General features: G+C 46.4%; 1 protein-coding gene across 1 annotated transcript in view; it reads left to right on the forward strand.

Annotated features, from left to right (window-relative positions):
- Window positions 1-22,684, forward strand: part of LOC140391964 (FRAS1-related extracellular matrix protein 2-like) — a 322,439-nt gene that overhangs the window by 156,043 nt on the left and 143,712 nt on the right. The window contains exon 6 of the mRNA XM_072477063.1: window positions 9,989-10,237. Within this exon, the coding sequence (XP_072333164.1) occupies window positions 9,989-10,237 (249 nt within the window). The remainder of the gene's footprint in view (window positions 1-9,988; window positions 10,238-22,684) is intronic.

A 22,684-nucleotide genomic window follows, 5' to 3' on the forward strand; every position in this document is an offset into this window, starting at 1 on the left:
ATGGCCGAATACTCCTTGTCCTCCACCCTCGGGATTAGTGCCCTGCTCATAACGAATAAGTCTATCCGGGACTAGGCTTTATGGACGTGGGGGGAAAAAAAGAAAATTCCCTGGCCCCCGGCCTGACAAACCTCCATGGGTCCACTCCTCCCATCTGGTCCATAAACCCCCTCAACACCTTGGCCGCCGCCGGCCTCTTACCCGTCCTGGACCTAGAGCGGTCCAATGCTGGATCCAGTACCGTGTTAAAGTCGTCCCCCCCCCCCCATTATCAAGCTCCCTGCCTCCAGGAATCCGGCCCAACATGCGCCGCATAAATCCGGCATCGTCCCAATTCGGGGCATGTGCATTCACTAGTATCACCCGCACACCCTGCAGCTTACCACTCACCATCACATACCTACCTCCATTGTCTGCCACGATGTTCAGCGCCTCAAACGACACCTGCTTCCCCACCAAAATCGCCACCCCTCGATTCTTTGCGTCCAACCCCGAGTGGAAAACCTGCCCTAGCCACCCCTTTCTCAGCCTAACCTGATCTGCCACCCTCAAATGCGTCTCCTGGAGCATAACCACATCTGCCTTCAATCCCTTCAGGTGCGCAAACACACGGGCCCTCTTGACCGGCCCGTTCAGGCCTCTCACATTCCAAGTTATCAGCCGGATCAGGGGGCTTCTCGCCCCCCCTGCCGATTAGCCATCCCCTTTTCTAGGCCAGCCACGTGCCCGCGCCTCCCGTCCTCTCCATTCCCCCCAGCGGCAGACCCCCGCCCCGACTCTCTCTCCGAGCTCCAGCTCCCCTTTGGCCAATGCAGCAGCAACCCAGTTCCCCCCCCCCCCACCACCACCACCACCACATCCTGTCCAACAGCAGGTGCTCCTCTCCAACACCGCCCTGGCCCTGCCCCCTTCCTTCCCTAGCACGGGAAAAAGCCCGCGCTTTCCATCCAACCGGCCCCGCCCTCTCTGGCGCAGTTCCCTTTTGCGGCCTAATCCCGGCTCCGCCACCTCGGGCCTCCCATCTCCCCTCTTTCCCCCCTCCCCCCCCCGCTCCCCAACGGGGCCCCGTCTTTCCAACCACCAACGCCCACACTCTCACAAACCCCCACTTCGAACCATTTCACACTACCCCACCCAGCACCCAAGGAAACAGTACAGAACAGAACATCCCCCAACATCCCCCCAAGCACAGTAACCACAGTAACCAACCCGCGCCATCACCTCACAACCGACCCTCAGTCCGTGTCCAACTTTTCGGCCTGGATAAAGGTCCACGCCTCCGCCGGCATCTCAAAGTAATGGTGCCGGTCCCTAAACGTGACCCACAGTCACGCCGGCTGCAGCATCCCAAATTTCATCCCTTTCCGATGCAGAACCGCCTTAGCCCGATTGTACCCGGCCCTCTTCTTGGCCACCTCCGCGCTCCAGTCCTGGTATATACGGACCTCTTCATTCTCCCACCTGCTGCTCCACTCTTTTGCCCATCTTAGGACACACTCCCTGTCCACCAAGCAGTGGAACCGCACCAATACCGCCCACGGCGGCTCGTTAGATTTGGGCCTCCTCACCAGGACTCGGTGGGCCCCATCCAGCTCTAGGGGCCTCGAGAAGGCACCCACGCCCATCAACGTGTTCAACATCGTTGCCACGTATGCGCCAGCATCCGACCCCTCCACTCCCTCCGGGAGACCCAGAATCCGCAGGTTCTTCCTCCTCGACCGATTCTCCATGTCCTCAAACTTCTCCTGCCATTTCTTATGCAGCGCCTCGTGTGCCTCTACCGTCACCCAATATCTCGTCCTCATTCTCCGAGGCCTTCTGCCGCACCTCCCGGATCGCCGCCCCTTGGGCCTTCTGGTTCTCGACCAGCTTGTCGATCGAAGCCTTCATTGGCTCCAGCAGCTCTGCTTTCAATTCCGTGAAGCAGCCCTTGAGGAACCCCTGCTGCTCTTGCGACCACTGTGCCCACGCTGCCTGGTCTCCACCCGCCGCCATCTTTGTTTTCCTCCCTCGCACTTTCGCTGCACCAAAATCACTTTTTTCACCACTCCACTCCTGGTACAATCCATACAGTGTCGGGGAAATCGTACTGTCACCATCCCACACTGGGAACCGTCAAACAAATGCCGCTGGGGCCCCTAAAAAGAGCCCAAAAAGTCCCTTTCTGGCGGGAGCTGCCGAAAGTGCGACTTAGCTCAGCATAGCCGCAACCGGAAGTCCATTGGGTAACCTTTTCAAAATGGCGGCCCAATCTCTGCGTTCAGTTCCCCAGTGCTAAAATAAATTCTGTGGGCTAAACCAGTGAGCAACTCCCCAGGGCCCAAAAAAATGACCATGTTGGCAAGAAATTACCTGGAAAAACCCACCACAAATGAATTTCTCCGGAGAATCGCACCCTTCGACTTTTTCTTTAACATTGGGAAGCTGAACTCAGGAGATCAGGCTGCCATTTTGAAAGTGTGCCCCGGTGTCTAAATGGGCTACACCCGCCACCCACGGACAGTGTCACCCCCCACAAACATGGTTTTTACCCCACACACACCCCAAGTCAGGACACCATGCCACGGGGTCCCTGGGGGACCCCCTCTTCAGGCCCCCCCACGCCCAGTTACAGGTCCCTCCCCTTCCAGGTGCCCCACCCATCACTCCCCAAAACCTGCCCTGCACACCCCGAACCTTCAAACCCCCCCTCTACTATCCTTTCATGGGCATGGCCCCCCCCTCAGGGCCACACTGGCACCTAGGCACCCTTGCTCTGGCACCTTGGCAGTGCCACCCAGGCACCTTGGCAGTGCTGCCCAGGCACCTTGGCAGTGCCAGGGTGACAGTGCCAAGGTGCCACGTTCCAGGGAGGGCCAGGGCACTTCCCTGCACTGACCCTGACCATCAGGGGTTTCCAATGGCCTGGGAGACTCCCTGGGTGCCGTTCTGCCTTGTACACATTTGTGTGGGTCAGTGCTGAAAGGCACTTGGGAGGCTGGTGCATCCCGGGTGGCTGGTGGATCCTGGGTAAGCTCAGGTTTAAAACCGACTTAAGCAATTGCCATTTAGTCACACCCCTTGTGGGCGTGATTCTGAATCTGACACCTCGGGGACTTGGGTGTGATCTGGGTGGATCTCGCCAAGCATGTAGACTTCCGGAAAGCCCACGAGAGACCACTCCCGGCATTCACCGGCCGCACCACACTCGAGAGAGAGAGAACATAACATGGCCGGTAAACGCACCCTTAGAATTATTTTCTGCAGTGGAAAACTAAAGATGCCAGCAAGACTGCTTCTCAGAGATAAAAGTGAGAATGAGGGTCCCCCACACCCCTCACCCATGGAGCTTGTTACCCCACTCAATTGACTAAATGGCAATTGCTTAAGTCGGTTTGAAACCTGAGCTTACCCAGGATCCACGAGCCACCCGGGATGCACCAGCCTCCCAAGTGAGGCCGCAGCCGGGTGCCATTCAGCACTGACCCACACAAATGTGTACCAGGGGCAACACCCCCACCCCTTAACCCTGGAGGAGCAACATCAATATTGGTCCACGTGACACCCTACCTCCCACAACATCTGGGCATGGTGGTGACCTGGTCTCACACCCATCCATCCTTGTAGGCATCGGGTCATTGTCCACCTCCCCCACCCCCAGCCCAAGTGAGCATAACCCATTATGGGACCACTGAAGACTCCCCATCCCCCACCTTTCATAACCCCTTTCATCCTCCCACCCATCACTTCCCCTTTGATGGGCATGCTCTCTGGCCCTGCCCTTGGCAGTGCCAACCTGGCATCCTGACAATGCCAATGTGCCACCCAGGCACTGATCCTGACACTTGGCAGTTCCAACCTTGCACGCATGCCGTGCGTGGTTGACACTGACCAGGTGTCAGGGACACTGCCAGGGCAGTGCCCTGCCCTGTCCCGACCACCCGCGAGCTCCAATGGCCTCCGAGCCCCCAGCGTGGCCATCGTATCTGATGCCATTTTTGGAGACCAGTACTAATTTGTGCCGGTGTAAGGCCTGGCTGATGGGACCAGTGACTGCCGGGAACCGGGAGTCAGTGGTTTCAAACGGGCTGCGTATTTTTAAATGAGCCATTATTATCTGGATCACGACCAGTGAAGGTGTGATCCAGATAGCGCTGGCTTAATGGATCGGGTGAATCGCAGTCGGCGCCCACTGCGTAATAAATATTTGGCCCCTCCCCTGCTATGCACCAGGAATAGCAGGTTCGGCGCAGGGCACACCGAAGTGGGAAAATCACGCTCTATATATTTGCCTTCTCATGAAGGAAGTATTGTTGTTATCCATTGCCTTACATACCACAAACAAAAGGGAATTAGGGAGTTTTGAGAATAGAGGTAAGAATCATTTGGAAACACAATGGTCCATGAATCAAACTGCATTCAGCTCATTCAATTCCCACTGGCTAATGGAACTAGTGTTAAGATGAGTGCACAAGTCATGCTTTGCTTTGAATTGTGAGTGGCTGCTTTTTACATTAGCACCTTCCTGTTCCTTACAAGGTGGTTGCTTTAGAACCAGGAGAGGGGCAATGGTTTTGAAACCTCTTCCAGAGTCTATCAAACAACTGTGGCCTTCATTTATGATTTGTGACCATTGTTCTGTTCAGTTCACAAGAAAAGAATCCCTCAGTATCTATGCTGTTAACTTCCACTAAAGGTTTTCAACAGGAAAACCCAATGATACAATTCATTTCTTTGTGCTGCAGCTGACAGATGTTGAGACAGATTTAACATTGTTTAATTTTGAGTTACTGAGCAAACCAAAACCCTGCTGTGTTGAAGTGAGATACAGTGGGGTTTAAATTTATTGTTACTTCAGGTCACTGCATCGCACTCAGGTGGAATTACCTTCACAGAACATCCTGTTCTCAACTTTTATTCTTGACGTTCACAGGATACATATTACAGGGTTGACTGTATCTGCTGCCTGATAGGATTCATTCTGCAAAGCCACGCAAAATTCTAGAGCATGTGTGAGAATTTCTGAGCAGAATACATTGCGGGATAATATAGAATTAGTATACTTTGAATTAGATATTCCTCATCTTTGGTCAGGATTCATTTACATCACACTTTATTATGCCTCTGGGTAATATCTCAACTTCGCAAAAAAGCTGGTAGCCAGTTTTGCACATGGGATGATCCCACAAACAACAATGCATTGATTGACAAGAGTTTGTCTGTTTTGTGCTTGGAGTCCGAGGAGATAGGAGAGGTGCTAAATGAATATTTTTTGTCAGTATTCACACAGGAAAAAGACAATGTTGTCGAGGAGAATACTGAGATTCAGGCTACTAGACTAGAAGGGTTTGAGGTTCATAAGGAGGAGGTGTTAACAATTCTGGAAAGTGTGAAAATAGATAAGTCCCCTGGGCCGGATGGGATTTAACCTAGGATTCTCTGGGAAGCTAGGGAGGAGATTGCTGAACCTTTGGCTTTGATCTTTAAGTCATCTTTGTCTACAGGAATAGTGCCAGAAGACTGGAGGATAGCAAATGTTGTCCCCTTGTTCAAGAAGGGGAGTAGAAACAACCCCGGTAACTATAGACCAATGAGCCTTACTTCTGTTGTGGGCAAAATCTTGGCAAGGTTTATAAGAGATAGGGTGTATAATCATCTGGAAAGGAATAATTTGATTTGACATAGTCAACACGGTTTTGTGAAGGGTAGGTCGTGCCTCACAAACCTTATTGAGTTCTTTGAGAAGGTGACCAAACAGGTGGATGAGGGTAAAGTAGTTGATGTGTGTATATGGATTTCAGTAAAGCGTTTCATAGATTATCATAGAATTTACAGTGCAGAAGGAGGCCATTCGGCCCATCGAGTCTGCACCGGCTCTTGGAAAGAGCGCCCTACCCAAGTTCAACACCTCCACCCTATCCCCATAACCCAGCAACCCCACCCAATACTAAGGGCAATTTATCACGGCCAATCCACCTAACCTGCACATCTTTGGACTGTGGGAGGAAACCGGAGCACCCGGCGGAAACCCACGCACACACGGGGAGGATGTGCAGACTCCGCACAGTGTCCCAAGCCGGAATCGAACCTGGGACCCTGGAGCTGTGAAGCAATTGTGCTATCCACAATGCTACCGTGCTGCCCGTTTGATAAGGTTCCCCACGGTCGGCTACTGCAGAAAATACGGAAGCATGGGATTCAGGGAGATTTAGCAGTTTGGATCAGAAATTGGCTAGCTGGAAGAAGACAAAGGGTGGTGGTTGATGGGAAGTGTTCAGACTGGAGTCCAGTTACTAGTGGTGTACCACAAGGATCTGTTTTGGGGCCACTGCTGTTTGTCATTTTTATAAATGACCTGGAGGAGGGCGTAGAAGGATGGGCGAGTAAATTTGCAGATGACACGAAAGTCGGTGGAGTTGTGGACAGTGCGGAAGGATGTTACAAGTTACAGAGGGACATAGATAAGCTGCAGCACTGGGCTAAGAGATGGTAAATGGAGTTTAATGCAGAAAAGTGTGAGGTGATTCATTTTGGAAGGAATAACAGGAAGACAGAGTGCTGAGCTAATGGTAAGATTCTTGGCAGTGTGGATGAGGAGAGATCTCGGTGTCCATGTACATAGGTCCCTGAAAGTTGCCACTCATGTTGAGAGGGTTGTTAACAAGGCGTACGGTGTGTTAGCTTTCATTGGTAGAGGGATTGAGGAAAGGCTGAGGGACTTGAGGCTGTTTTCGTTCGAGAGAAGAAGGTTAAGAGATGACTTAATTGAGGCATACAAGATGATCAAAGGATTGGATAGGGTGGACAGTGAGAGCCTTTTTCCTCGGATGGTGATGTCTAGCACGAGGGGACATAGCTTTAAATTGAGGGGAGATAGATATCAGACAGATGTCAGAGGTAGGTTCTTTACTCAGAGAGTAGTAAGGGCGTGGAATGCCCTGCCTGCAACAGTAGTGGACTCGCCAACACTAAGGGCATTCAAATGGTCATTGGATAGACATATGGACAATAAGGGAATAGTGCAGATGGGCTTTAGAGTGGTTTCACAGGTCGGCGCAACATCGAGGGCCAAAGGGCCTGTACTGCGCTGTTAAGTTCTATGTTTTTGGTGGTATTGGTTAATGGAAGAATATTGGGCAGAACATTGTGAGAACTCCCATTCATTTTGACCACTGAAATTAGATCTGTAGCATCCACATGGAAAGGATGTAAATAACGGAGAATTCCGGCCTTGGAAATCTCACATTAACTTCTCATCTGAAGGATGTCACATCCTGACAGTGTAGCACTTATAGTTTTTAAATTTCCATCCCACATCCTGGGAGCAGGTGACCCCCACCCCAGTTCCATCCCATCTCCATTAAAACCAGCAGTTTGGAAACAGATTGGGGGCCAGGTTTCAGATTTTTAATACTTTATCCTCCCACTCAACCCAAACCTACCCATTTTATGACATTAAAATTTCCTTCCATGTTGTTAAAGTTAACTAAACGTTTAACTAAAAGTTTAAACAATTGAACAAAAGCCAAAGCTCAGTGATCTCTTCGGATTTCAGTAAACTGCAATCATGGATGTATGAAATGTTATCCTCCAGACTATGCAATACATACACTTAGAGATATTCTCCTTCCAAACACTAACATGGTTAATTGAATGTCTGGTTCTAAGTTTGGGAACAATTTGGTGTGAAGTTTCACCCAAGAAGTACAGAGGCACAACATTAAAGAACAGTGGCTTAAATGTAGTCTTTCTAAGGCATAAGTTTCTAGTGACCATACCGTTCTTTAATTAGGAATCATGGTAATTCTTATTAAATAGAAGATTAGTTAAGGAGGCCATTATTTGCTCCTATTCTATAACTTGACAATGTGCATTAGTGTAGCTTCCAGAAAGGTTGCTATGACAGTCCTGGATCCAATAAGTCTGTGAACCCAGCCGTCGTTCCTAGAGAGAACATTATCGTGAGTGAAGTATGATGGACACCATTTGCTTGATAACATCTGTCCTGATTTCACGCTGTACCAGCACAGCAAGAAGATTTTATCCCAGTTTCCTATTTCTAATTTAAATTTCACACCTAAAAGCATCAGTAATAAATTAACATTTTGTATGATGCAGAGTAAATTCAACTATTTTGAAAATAAGTAGTCATCTTTATTAACTTTGGTACTTAATATGATTAAATATTTCAGTATGATTTGAAATGTCTTAACACATTGCTGATGGGATCACCACATGGTATATAGATTACCAATTCTCTTTTCAAAAAATGATGGACAGTTATGAAATATTTAGTACTTCAGAGATAAGAGACCTAGAAATTTGGACATTGGTGCCAAATGAGCAATATTGTGTTGACCGCCCAGTATCCACAGTGCCTCATATTTAATTTAATTCACTGTAATGGAACTGAATATCAGGCACTGCATTTAACAGGCGGCTGCTTACCACCCGAGATGAATCCCCACCCCAGAGAATTAAATGTTCAAAGATTACTTAGCTTTGTTTAAATGGTGTAATGTGAAATCCTTTGCGCAAATTAGCAAACGTGACACCACTGTTTAAAAAAGGAGGTAGGCAGAAAGCGGGTAATTATAGGCCAGTGAGCTTAACTTCGGTAGTAGGGAAGATGCTGGAATCTATCATCAAGGAAGAAATAGCAAGGCATCTGTATGGAAATTGTCCCATTGGGCAGACGCAGCATGGGTTCATAAAGGGCAGGTCGTGCCTAACTAATTTAGTGCAATTCTTTGAGGACATTAACAGTGCGGTAGAGAACGGGGAGCCAATGGATGTGGTATATCTGGATTTCCAGAAAGCCTTTGACAAGGTGCCACATAAAAGGTTACTGCATAAGATAAAGATGCATGGCATTAAGGGGAAAGTAGTAGCATGGATAGAGGATTGGTTAATTAATAGAAAGCAAAGAGTGGGGATTAATGGGTGTTTCTCTGGTTGGCAATCAGTAGCTAGTGGTGTCTCTCCTGGATCAGTGTTGGGCCCACAACTGTTCACAATTTACATAGATGATTTGGAGTTGGGGACCAAGGGCAATGTGTCCAAGTTTGCAGACGACACTAAGATAAGTGGTAAAGCAAAAAGTGCAGAGGATACTGGAAGTCTGCAGAGGGATTTGGATAGGCTAAGTGAATGGGCTAGGGTCTGGCAGATGGAATACAATGTTGACAAATGTGAGATTATCCATTTTGGTAGGAATAACAGCAAAAGGGATTATTATTTAAATGATAAAATATTAAAACATGCTGCTGTGCAGAGAGACCTGGATGTGCTAGTGCATGAGTCGCAAAAAGTTGGTTTACAGGTGCAACAGGTGATTAAGAAGGCAAATGGAATTTTGTCCTTCATTGCTAGAGGGATGGAGTTTAAGACTAGGGAGGTTCTGCTGCAATTGTATAAGGTGTTAGTGAGGCCACACCTGGAGTATTGTGTTCAGTTTTGGTCTCCTTACTTGAGAAAGGACGTACTGGCACTGGAGGGTGTGCAGAGGAGATTCACTAGGTTAATCCCAGAGCTGAAGGGGTTGGATTACGAGGAGAGGTTGAGTTGACTGGGACTGTACTCGTTGGAATTTCGAAGGATGAGGGGGGATTTTATAGAAACATATAAGATTATGAAGGGAATAGATAGGATAGATGCGGGCAGGTTGTTTCCACTGGCGGGTGAAAGCAGAACTAGGGGGCATAGCCTCAAAATAAGGGGAAGAAGATTTGGGACTGAGTTTAGGAGGAACTTCTTCACCCAGAGTTGTGAATCTATGGAATTCCTTGCCCAGTGAAGCAGTAGAGGCTCCGTCATTAAATGTTTTTAAGATAAAGATAGATAGTTTTTTGAAGAATAAAGGGATTAAGGGTTATGGTGTTCGGGCTGGAAAGTGGAACTGAGTCCACAAAAGATCAGCCATGATCTCATTGAATGGTGGAGCAGGCTCGAGGGGCCAGATGGCCTACTCCTGCTCCTAGTTCTTATGTTCTTATGTTCTTTATTGCAGGCACTGCAACTGGCACTATTCCGTCCAGTGTGTTGTCCTATTCTGACTACATCACTCGATCAGAGGATCACAACAGTGTCATCCGTTTTGACAAGGATGAAACTGAAAAGCTGTGCCCTGTTGTCATCATTGATGATTCCTTGTATGAAAATGGAGAGACATTTAACGTCACACTGAGCATGCCCATGGGAGGCAGAACAGGAGTATATCCATCTGCACAGATTACCATCCTTCCAGATGCAAATGATGGTAAGACCCAACCTTTCTGTATCATCTTACACTATTGGGTGAATTTGGCAAATGGTAGGTACGTTTACCAGAACCGGGCTGTTTAGACCAGGCCGCCGATTCTCTGGCCTTGATGGGCCGAGCGGCCGCACGGAAAACGCAGAGTCCCGCTGGTGCCATTCACACCTGCTCTCAGCCGGCAGGAACTCTGAGCGTAGGGTCGGCGGGCGGGCTGTGGGGTGGGGAAAAGCGCTCCTTCACTGCGTGGGGCCTCCGATGGGGACCACCGATCAGTGGGCCGGCCTCTCCAGCCCCGGCCCTATTTATTACGCGGCCGGCCCCTGAACCCCCACACCATGTTGCGTTGGGGCCGGCATGTTGAGGCACTCCCCCGCGCATTCACGGGTTAGCGCAGCCCAAGTGCACATGCGCGGGTTGGCGCGGCGCCCATTTTCCGCCGGGAAGGGAGGCTGGAGTGGCGTGAACCGCTCCAGCGCCATGCTGGCCCCCTGTGGGGGCAGAATCGGTAGTGCCCGTGCCCGTTTCACGCCGTCTCCATTTCGGAGAATCGCGCCCGACGTCTTTATTGTTGGATTGTATCAAATTTAAACCATTTATAATTAAACTGTAAGACATCTGCAGATTTTGCAGGTTGAATACGTGGAACTCATAGGCATTTCAGTATTCTTGATCACCTTTTGTCAATGTGAAAAACATCAAGTAATCCAGCATTTTTAGTCATTTTATGCAGCAGATCTCTCTTTCCAGATGAAGTCCCACAGAATTCTGAACTTTTTGAACGGACATAGAGCGGAATTCTATTCTCCAGAATGTTTTTGTTTAGCAATAGGCAAATCTTTTATAATATGTTGGATGGAGGAGGTGGATTGAACATCTGGTTAAAACTGCCTTTTGTACCTATCACCCTTGAAGATTGGAGTTTGACTCTCCACAAGGGATGAAATTTGCTGTTTTATCTAACACATGGGTATGGCATTGAAGGTAACTCTGGTAGTTTGTGCTAACATTCTGTTTAATATTTTGAGTTGTTACAGGCTGGTATTTCTCATCACTTCACTGCTGCAAGTTATTACTTATAACTATTTTAATAGATATCATGATCTGAATAAAATCTTCAAAAAAGCACAAAATTTAGTACCAATTCAACATTCTTGGTTCCAACAGGCTTACGATTAAGATATATTAATAGATTATGCTCACAGTGTTTAGAACTTAGTTTCATCAGTTTTTTAGTAAATACCACGTGCAGAAAAACCAACAACGCTGCTGAGCTGACTTCCGGTTGCTTGTACTTTCACTGACTACCAATTGAAAATAGGCTCGACGTTTGATGTGATCATCCCTTGTCCTTTAGCAAGTCAAAATATTGCAACTGTGTTAAAACACTTTAAACGAATGGTAGCCCATAACCTCGGTGTCACTGACTATCGGCCAGCATATATCTTTTAGATCTTTAACATTTGTGAATTCAATGGGAATATTCCTGCATCAAATACTTGTGACATCCAATATTTTTTAATTTGTTTAGGGGGTGGTACATCACTAATAAGGCCAACATTTGTTTTCATCCCTAATTGCCCTGAGAAGGACATAAATGCATTTAGCTATAATGTGCCGGTGGTTTAGTTTATTTGCCAATGTGGGGCTGGATTCTCCGCTTCGCCGCGCCACATTTCTGCCCAGACCCGCCGGCGGGATTCTCCATTACGCCGGCCGATCAATGGAGTTTCCCATTGTGGGGCAGCCGGCAAAACAGAATCCCGCCGGCGCAGAATCCCGCCCATGATATTTAAAAGGGTTCTTGAAAGAAATGTTATTCCTGTACGTATGGCTCCCTATCAATCAGAGATTTAACTTGTCTTTACCAGTGATCACTGTTTCATTGAAACAACATTTGCCCATTGTCATTGTGGCAGAGTGAAACTCAGCTTGTAGCCCAATGACCGATGCAGTATCTTCACTACTGAGTCTGCCTTCAAATTGTAAGTGCAAAGAAACAATTTTCTTTAAATTGTGTCTTGAGTGAAGATCTCTGTCACTTTGCCTCAACATCTTGCTCGAGATAAACAAACCCCATTTCAGTAAAGACCATACGACCATAAGATATAGGAGCAGAATTAAGCCATTCAGCCCATCGAGTGTGCTCCACCATTCGATGGCTTTATGTTTCTCATCCCCATTTTCCTGGCTTCTCCGTGTAACTCCTGATCCCTTTATTAATGAAGAATCTATCTATCTCTGTTTTAAAGACACTCAGTGACTTGGCCTCCACAGCCTTCTGCGGCAATGTGTTCCACAGATTTACCACCCTCTGGCTGAAGAAATATTTTCTCATCTCAGTTTCAAAGGATCATCCCTTCAGTCTTAGGCTGTGCTCTTGGGTTCTAGTCTCTCCTACTAGTGGAAACATCCTCTCCACGTCCACTCTATCTAGGCCTCTCAGTATTCTGTAAGTTTCAATGAAACTTTATCCTTCTGAACTCCATCGAGTACAGACCCAGATGTCTCAACGTCTCCTCATATGACAAGCCCTTCATTCCTGGCATCACTCTTGTGAACCTCCCCTGGACTCCCTCCAAGGCCAGCACATCCTACCTTAGAAACGGGGACAAAACTGCTCACAATATTCCAAATGGGGTCTGATCAGAGGCTTATACAGCCTCAGAAATACATCCCTGCTCTTGTATTCTAGCCCTCTTGAAATAAATGCTAACACTGCATTTGCCTTCATGACTGCCAAGTGAACCTGCATGTTAACCTTAAGAGAAATTGAACTAGGACTCCTAAGTTCCTTTGTGCTTCAGATTCCCAAAGCATTTCTCCATTATGAAAATAGATTATGCCTCTATTCCTCCTACCAAAGTGTATAACCTCTCACTTTTCCATATTGTATTCCATCTGCCACTTCTTTGCCCATTCTCCGAGCCTGCCCAAGTCCTTCTGCAGCCTCCCCGCTGCCTCAACACTATCTGTCCCTCTACATATCTTTGTACCATCTGAAGACATGGCAAGAATGCCCTCAGTTCCTTCTTCCAGATTGTTAATGTATATAGTGAATAGTTGTGGTCCCAACACTGACCCCTGAGGCACACCACTAGTCACTGACTGCCATCTTGAAAAAGTTATCCCCACTCTCTGCCTTCTGCCAGCCAGCTAATCCTTATCCATGCCAGTACCTTGCCCCTAACACCATGAACTCTAATCTTATTTAGCAACCTCCTGTACAGCACTTTGTCAAAGGCCTTCTGGAAATCCAAATAAGGACATTCAGTGGTGCCTGTAATTTATTCCTCGTCAGTATGAACAGCAGGCAAGGTATGTTTGGGAAAGAATGATGAAAACCTCCAATGATCTATGCAAGGAATGTTGATTAAAACTAAACTATAGGGGACATTTTGGAAAAGCAATTTGGATTTTATACTTTCCAGGCAAACCATTACTAGTGCAGCCGCAGTGTTTTGAACTGCTTTCATTTATTTAATATATGAAAGTTCCTTTCAGCTTATTTTAATTTACTTTTAGGACTACAGCAACTTTAGTGAAACACTACAATCAAACAATAGTTTTGCTCCAAAGCAAAACTGTTACAAATAGTTCTAACAATTGCTTGACAAAGAAAACAAGCTTGCAAAGCTTTCATGTGGGCCATGTAGGTGCTTACCATGAAAACAGGAGCCACGTGAATCTCGAGAACTCCCCCCTTTGGTGGCATGGGGGCATTTAATCAGGTAGGCGGGTGGTAGGTGGGGAACAATGGCATCCATGGCAGGAAGACCCATGCTCGGCCTGCCCACCCTACCACCAATATGGCAGGCAGTGACATAGTGGTATTGTCACTGAACTAGTAAACCAGAAGCCCAGAGAAATGCTCTGGGGTCCCAAGTTCAAATCCTACCACTGCAGATGGTGAAATTTTATTTCAATAAAAAGCTGAAATTAAAAAGTCTAATGATGGCCATTAAACTATTGCCGATTGTTGTAAAAACCCATCTGGTTCACTTATGTCCTTTAGGGAAGGAAATCTGCCATCCTTACCTAGTGGGGCCAACATGTGATTCGGGATCCACAGCAATGTCACTGACTGTTAAATAACGCTTCAACGGCAATAAGGAATGAGCAATAAATTCTCCAGCGTTTCATTAATGAAAGCCATAATTGTCCATTTAAGGGCCTCATCCCACCACCACTGGTAATAACCGAGTAGGGGCTCTCCTTAAGGGGGATTACCATTGTCCAAAGGCGGTCAGTGCCTGATCGAGGGAGCTAGCATCGAGAATGCAGGGTGTGCTGCTGAGAGACCATCCCCTGCCCTTGCTGCTGACCCCCATCCTGCACACCCCATCATTCACTTCTGGCCTGGAATCCAGCAACAATTCTAAACCTTGGGTGAGTGTCATACACGGAAGCAGCCACCTCTTTCACCTAAGTAGGGTGCTCTTTCCAAGAGCCGGTGCAGACTCGATGGGCCGAATGGCCTCCTTCTGCACTGTAAATTCTATGATTCTACCCGCCGAGAAACAGCTGTGGGGAAGCCAGAGAATCTCGCTCTATTTATCCTTATTTATTCTATTACTTTAAGTTTTCTTGGTGTTCTCTGCTCTAAAGGGAACAAATCCACATAGCTTAAATTCTCACCCCTGAAGCCATTCGGTTTTTTTTTTAAATTTAGACTACCCAATTATTTTGTTTTCCAATTAAGGGTGGCCAATCCACCTAACCTGTACATCTTTGGGTTGTGGTTGCGAAACCCACAGACACGGGGAGAATGTGCAAACTCCACACAGACAGTGACCCTGGGCTGGGATCGAACCTGGGTCCTCAGCATTGTAGACAGCAGTGCTAACCACTGTGCCACCGTGTCACCCTCCCCTGAAACCATTCATGTAAATTTCTTCTGTACTCTCTTCAAAGCCATCATCTCCTTCCTTAACTGGAATTAGAGACAATACTCAATTTCCTGACTCCCCAAATCTGTCCACTATCTACAAGGCGCACGCTTGGAGTGCAATGGAATACTCTCCACTTGTTTAAATGAGTGCAGCTCCAACAACACTCAAGAAACTTGACACCATCCGTGACAAATCGACTTGCTTGATTGGCACCCCATCCACCACCTTAAACATTCACTCCCTCCAATACACAATGACAGCAGTGTGCACCATCTACAAGATGAATTGCAGCAACTCACCAAGGCTCCTTTGACAGAACCTTCCAACTTCATAATATCTAACACCTGCAAGGAAAAAGCAGCAGATGCATGTGAACATAGCCACCTAAAAGTCCCCTCCCAAGTCATTCACCATCCTGACTTGGGCGCGATTCTCACAAAACATTTCTTTGCGGCGGGTTTTTCAGGGAGTTTGCCGCCGGCTCTGCTGGCGAGTTCCCAACTGCTATTCAATGACACTTTTTGGGGCCTTGGGGAGTTTCTCACCAGCTTAGCCTACACTTAAGCGAGATTCTCCGTTTGCCGACGCCAAAATCACAAAACGCGATTGGGCAGCGAATAGGTTCCGATGGCAGAATTGCTGTGGGCACCGATCTGTCGCCAAAGCATGATTCTCCGTCACCTCAACAGCGGCATCAATGCGTATTGCATATAGAACGGTAAACACCTTTTGCATATCATTAGTGGACCCGACCCAGTATTCTCTGGGGCCTTGGCAATTCTTTCTCTCCAATGGGCCGAGTTCCCGGTGGCGCGTTTCACTTGTGCTTTCAAAAATTGTGAAACCAGCATGGTGGCTAATGAAGGAGAGAGAGAAAGGAGGCAGACACAGAGAGGACACTGGCTGGGGTGGGGCGCCCTGTCGGGGATGGGGGCGGGATGGGTAGAACAGGCCGAGTGGCCAAGATGACCTCCCACGTGACTGGGGCGGTGCCCAGCCATGGACCATCATTACCATGGGTGTTGGGGTGAGTGTGGTGTGGGGGTGATGGTGGTGTTGGGGGGGGGGGGGGGGTTGGTACAGGTGTCACGGGCAACCGCAACTAAGAGGGGTCTCGTTTTCTTGCCCGCGGCCGAGTTCCACCTTGACAACCTCCCTTTCCTCTGGACTGACGACCACATCCAGGGCCTCTGCCCGGCCACGGAGAGGAACCGCAGGTCCGGTGGCACCCTCCAAGTCTTCTCCCGCTCCCAGCGGGTTGTGCGAGGCCTTCGCTGCGAAGGGGGGCGGAAAACAGAAAACAACAGTGTTAGACAGTCCAATTCATGCAACCCAGAGGATGACAGCTGGTGGTCTTGGTGCCTGGGCACCCAGCCGTGGCAGCCGGTATGGGTGCCGGCATATGGTGCTTTTTTTAATGCATTTGTAGAAACTCACAACTATGTCATATTTGGGAACCTCAGACGCATTAGTGTGCTAAAACTGAAATATGAGAATGGCGAATGGGAAAGCAGCTGCAAAAAATGTCAAGCCGTTAAAGAACCACTTACCAGAAGAAATAGTGCTCTGTAGGCCATTCCAGATGTGGAGGCATCAGTAAAGATCATAGCAGATGGCACAAGAACATGGCAAGATGGGAAGAATACGACATTCATACATTATCAATGCTGAGACAGTGCAGCAGGTGCCAGAAGCCAGCACACGAGGCCAATAAGATGTCATGTTAAAAATATATGTAGAATATCAAAGTAAATTTCAGGTGTCAGAAAAATTTGTTTGTACTCAACCTGAACCATTCCAATAACCTGCAAGTACTATATAAAGAATATCAATGAATAAAGTTAAGAATTAATGTGGCAGCATTTTGATGCCCTTCGGGTTGGGTGGGGTAGGGTTACGGGTGTGTGGGATGTGGGTTAGTGCCAGGGGCACAGAGCTGCCTACTCACCCTGGCCGCCCTGAGGAGGTCATGCAGTTTCTTCCAGCACTGCTGGCCGGTCAGGACAGTGTTGCTGGTGCCATGACCGCCTCTGCCACCTGTGACCAGGTGCGACGAACAGCAGCAGCTGGCTGACTCCTTCCCAGGCTGGGGTACAGGGTCATCCTCCTTTCCTCCACAGCGTCCAGGAGGGTCTCCAGCTCCAAGAGGCACCAGCACTGCCAGGTTGTCAACCTGGCCAGAGGCTCCCCAAGTGCTGATATGCCTGATCCCTATTGTGGGAACCAGTGCTAATCAGCACTTGGTTGGGGTCTCTTCGGCGATGCTGATAGATGCCAGGTGGCCATTCGATCCGGCATCAGCATGGCTAAGTAGATCTTTAAACTCACTTAACCGTGCGAGACTGGATCCTGCCCATTGTGGGATCTGATCAGATCTTCCGAGCATAACGTCCAGCGGGAATCCCGAAGGCGGCCTCTCCTGGGACCTACCGGCCACGTCCTGTCCCGATTCCGATGGGACTCGGCCGGTAAATCCTGCCGACTCTCTGTGTACCTACATCTGCACCACACCTTCTCGAGGGCAGTTAGGATTGGGCAATAAAAAATGCTGACCTAATTAATGACGTCCGCATCCAGTGAAAGAATAAATGAAATAAAAAAGAAGTCTTGAGTCAAAATTACTGTTTCAGTATAGGTTTATCAGCACTTCCTGGCATTTTAGTTTTTTTACAAGTTGCTCTTAAATCCAGAAGATGTTTTTTCCTTGAGGCCAGACACCAAGGTTAATCAACAAGAACATATTCTGCCTGTGGTTTTGGTCCAGTGGTGAATGTGTAGTAAAATTGGCTCCAAAGTCTCGAAACAAAACAGACCAATAATTTGTCACAACTTGCATGATTGCTTTCTTGAAGAGTTGATCTTGTTAAGCTGCACCATTCTAGGCTTTCCTATTTTGTGCTGCCACATTAATTCTTAACTTTATTCATTGATATTCTTTATATAGTACTTGCAGGTTATTGGAATGGTTCAGGTTGAGTACAAACAAATTCTTCTGACACCTGAAATTTACTTTGAAATTCTACATATATATTTAAACATGACATCTTATTGGCCTTGTGTGCTGGCTTCTGGCATCTGCTGCACTGTCTCAGCATTGATAATGTATGAATGTCGTATTCTTCCCATCTTGCTATGTTCTTGTGCCATCTGCTATGATCTTTACTGATGCCTCCACATCTGGAATGGCCTACAGAGCACTATTTCTTCTGGTAAGTGGTTCTTTAACGGCTTGACATTTTTTGCAGCTGCTTTCCCATTCACCATTCTCATATTTCAGTTTTAGCACACTAATGCGTCTGAGGTTCCCAAATATGACATAGTTGTGAGTTTCTACAAATGCATTAAAAATAAGCCAAAGTGTTAGCCGTCATTTAATGTACTGCCTGTGCACAAAGTAATTGCATCACCATATTTTTTCTCCCTTCAAACAAATCAAAAATTAATCTCTTGGAAAATTCTAGGCATGCAAAATTAGAACTCTTTTTATAGTTTTGCCACAGGCAGATAATTAAATTATTAAATTCGTTAATGTTCAAACAAAGTTGTGGATCATATATAAACATTCCAAGAAAAAATTTACTTTTTTGTAATCGTTCATTCGGAACTTTTATACGTTAGTGCTCTAAATACTACTCAAAACTTAAGGATATCTGTTCCTATGTATTGTCAGTTGTTTGTTGTAAACATTGTGACTTTTGTCTGCCGCCCTTCAGTGCCAGTGCGAGCAGTCGACCTGCGCCTGTAAATTTCCTAATGGTTTTCTTCATCTCTTATCTCTCTTATATATTAACTTCACCAGTAATAGAGAGTTTAAAGATTGGAATCCATTTAGGTGCTGAAATTCTGACCTTTCTACCCGATACGTGATACCTGTTACATGATGCCAGTTTTCAAATAGGCTAAACATTCTATAAGTTGAAGGTTTACGACAGAGATTGGCTAGAATTGGGGTCTGTATTTGACCTGTGCCTTTCAGTTCAATGTATCATCAAAAAGTTACATATGGAAAGGCCATTCAGTTCATCGACCTGTTTCTTCCAGTAGTTTGTCCTTCTTCCCCCTACTTGACTATTTACATCCAGATTCTAATAGGATGAGATCCTGCAAACTTTCCCCATACATTTTTAAAAGTATTGCAGAATATTTATTGAGCAGCAGGAGGCCATTCGGCCCACCATGTCGAGGCCAGCTCTCTGAATGAGCAGTTTACTTAGTACCATTCTCCCGCCTTCACCCCATAACCTTGCACATTCTTCCTTTTCAAACAGCCTAGTTCCCTTTTGAATGCCTTAATTGATCTTGCTTCAACCACATTCACAGGCAGTGCATTCCAGACCTTTGCCACTCGCTGTGTGAAAAAGCTTTTTCTCATATAGCTTTTGCTTCTTTTGCAAATTGTTCTAATTCTCAATCTTCTCATGAGTGGAAATAGTTCCTCCCGATCTGCTCTGTCCAGTCTTCCTCTTGATTTTGAATACCTCTATCAAACCTCCTCTCAGCCTTCTTTACTCCAAGGAAAACAATCCTAACTTCTCCAATCTGTCTTCACAACTGAGGCTCCTCATCCCTGGAACCTTCCTTTTGAATCTTTTCTGCATTCTGTCTTCACATCGTTCCAAAGTGTACCAGAACGGAATGCAATACTCCAGCTGCCGAACTGGTGCCTTATACAACATAACCTCCTTGCTCTTGTACTCTAGGCCCTATTAATAAAAGCCTAGCGTACTGTTTAGTTTTTTTAACCACTCTCTCAATCTGTCCTATCTTCAATGATTTATATGCATTAACATCCAGGTCCCTCTGTTCCTGTACCCCCTTTAGAGTTGTATGCTTTATTTTATATTGTCTCCATTCTCTTACTGCCAAAATGAATCATTTCACATTTCTCTGCATTAAACTTCATCTGCCATCTGTCCGCACACAGCACAAACTTGTTCCTGTCCTTTTGAACTTCTACACTATCCTCCTGAAAGTTTACAATGCCTCCAAGTTTCATGTCATCTGCAGATTTTAAAATTTGGTCCTGTAAACCCTACCTAATAACTTAACTATTCCCTACTCTGGTGCTATCTATCTCTCCCAGCATTCTGTGCACCTTGGTATTCCTCTCTGATATTTTCTCCTGGTTCCCACACCTCTGCCAAGTTAGTTTAATTCCATCCCAATAGCACCAGTCCAGCAAGGAACTCAGCCTTGGTTCTATTTAGGTGCAGCCCATCCAACCTGGACAGGCCTTATCTCTCCCAGAGCCAGTCTCAATGTCCCAAGAATCTAAAGCCCTACCTCCTGCATCATCTATCCAGCCACAAATTGATCTGCTTGAACCTCTTATTTTTATCCTTGTTTGTGTGTAGTACTGGGAGTAATCTGGAGATGACTACTTTTGAGATCTTGTTTGCTAATTTCCTACCTAGCTCTCTTGGCTTCTCAGCTGCGTGTCCTCGATTCTGCTGAGAAAACGATGTATAAGACATACAAAGGTTTGCCCCTCCAACTGGCCAGTAATTCAAACTTGATTGTGTATTCCAATTCTAGCTTGGTTAGTTCAGACCTCTAAATTTCCCCACTTAGCCAAGTGATTAGGTTTGATGGTTTGCCTCCACCCAGTTGAGTATGGACGTTGTGCTAATGGAATAGGAAATTTAGCTCATCCACATTCCTCTGAGGTTGTCTTTGGGTTTTTACAGACAGGTCATTTCCATCCCAATGGGTTGGGATTTGGAATATAAGTAAGTAAATTAAGTAGCCATCTTAGCTGCGAGCCCAAGTGACTTTAGTCATAGTTTTAAAAAGTTTTTTTTAAGTTCAACTCATGTTTCCAGCCGGTGGATTAAAAATCATTATTTGGTATGAAGCTCAGATCTCTCTTTCCCGAAGTGAGGTCAGTCTCTCTCCACCGCTTGTTAAGCCCCGTTCAGCTCTCTCTTCTGCCCTGACGAGTTGTATTTTTTAAATGAGATCCCTGTGGTCCTAACAAGACTGTAAATGTAGTATTTAATCTTTTGTGTCTTTATTTAAAGGAACTTGAATTTATATAGCCTCCTTAGTATATCCTTATATACTCTTGAGCCACATAATAATAATAATATTTATTAGTGTCACAAGTACACTCACATTAACACTGCAATGAAGTTACTACGAAAATCCCTAGTCATCACGCTCCGGCACCTGTTCGGGTAAACTGAGAGAGAATTCAGAATATTCATTTCACCTAACAAGCACATACAGTGACCCAAGCCAGGAATCGAACTCGGGTCCCTGGTGCTGTGTTAGCAACAGTGCTAACCACTGTGCTACAGTGCCACACCATCGGGCAGCACGGTAGCACAAGTGGTTAGAACTATGGCTTCACAGCGCCAGGATCCCACGTTCGATTCCCGACTTGGGTCACTGTCTGTGCGAAGTCTGCACATTCTCCCCGTGTCTGCGCGGGTTTCCTCCGGGTGCTCCGGTTTCCTCCCACAAGTCCCGAAAGACGTGCTATTAGGTAATTTGGACATTCTGAATTCTCCTTCTGTGTGCCTGAACAGGTGCCGGAATGTGGTGACTAGGGGCCTTTCACAGTAACTTCATTGCAATGTTAATGTAAGCCTACCTGTGACGATAAAGATTATAAATATCTACTCTTAGCAGATTTAACGATTTTCCTTTTGTTTTGCAAATCTACTTTTAGCAGATTTAACTACTTTTTGTTTTGTTTGTAGAGATACAAGCTACCATTGTAAAATAAATGTAAAGAGGCAGAACTTTCATACCTGGTGCAAATCCCGTCATCATGTTGAGATGCAGATCAGGAACCCAAAAATGCCAGCAGCAGGATGCTGAGGGAGATTTTGAAGAAAGTGACCCATTAAATGACTGCCTTCGGTGCCCTGTCTAGTTGAGGTTGGTGGTCAGGCTCCTGAGTCTGGAGGGCCAATAGGAGGCCATCCATTTCAGAAAGGTCAGCAGCCCTATCAAAGAAGGGGGGGGGGGGCTGCTGCTGAACGATGTAGGGGTAGTGTGAGGCTGCCTCCATTACTGGTTGCCAGCGACAAATGCATAAGGGACATGGCCACCAGATAGGAAGGGGAAAGCCCACTTACAGAAAAAACAAGCATATTGACTTCAGGTAAATAGTCACTGAATTGGTTTTGAATGTAAGCTATGTCTTTTCAACTATTTGAGGACTACTGCTCTTGTATAATATTTTCCTTCAGTTAATAGGATTAATGTGAAGATAACCAGATCTAAATATTGCACACTTGACCAATCTGAGAGGGTACTAAACATTGTAGCATCCAATTGATAAACTTTGCTTGTTCCTCCACCACTGGTTAACTTAAATCTTTTATACTAAAGTTGTGAATTAGATATTATTGAGAAGGAGTGGAAGAATGACTGTTCCGAGTTCTGTAATATTCCAGCTTTAACTCGGCAGAGGTAGTTTGTGCTCAGTGAATGAGTCTCAGTACTTGGTGTTCCACATGAAGTTCTTCAAGATGTTACTTATTATCTCACAGACAAAAATTTGTGGAGGAGATTTAATTTAAACACAACTTATCTGCCTTAATCCATA

The sequence above is a fragment of the Scyliorhinus torazame genome, chromosome 15, assembly GCF_047496885.1.
Source record: "Scyliorhinus torazame isolate Kashiwa2021f chromosome 15, sScyTor2.1, whole genome shotgun sequence".
Lineage (NCBI taxonomy): Eukaryota > Metazoa > Chordata > Chondrichthyes > Carcharhiniformes > Scyliorhinidae > Scyliorhinus > Scyliorhinus torazame.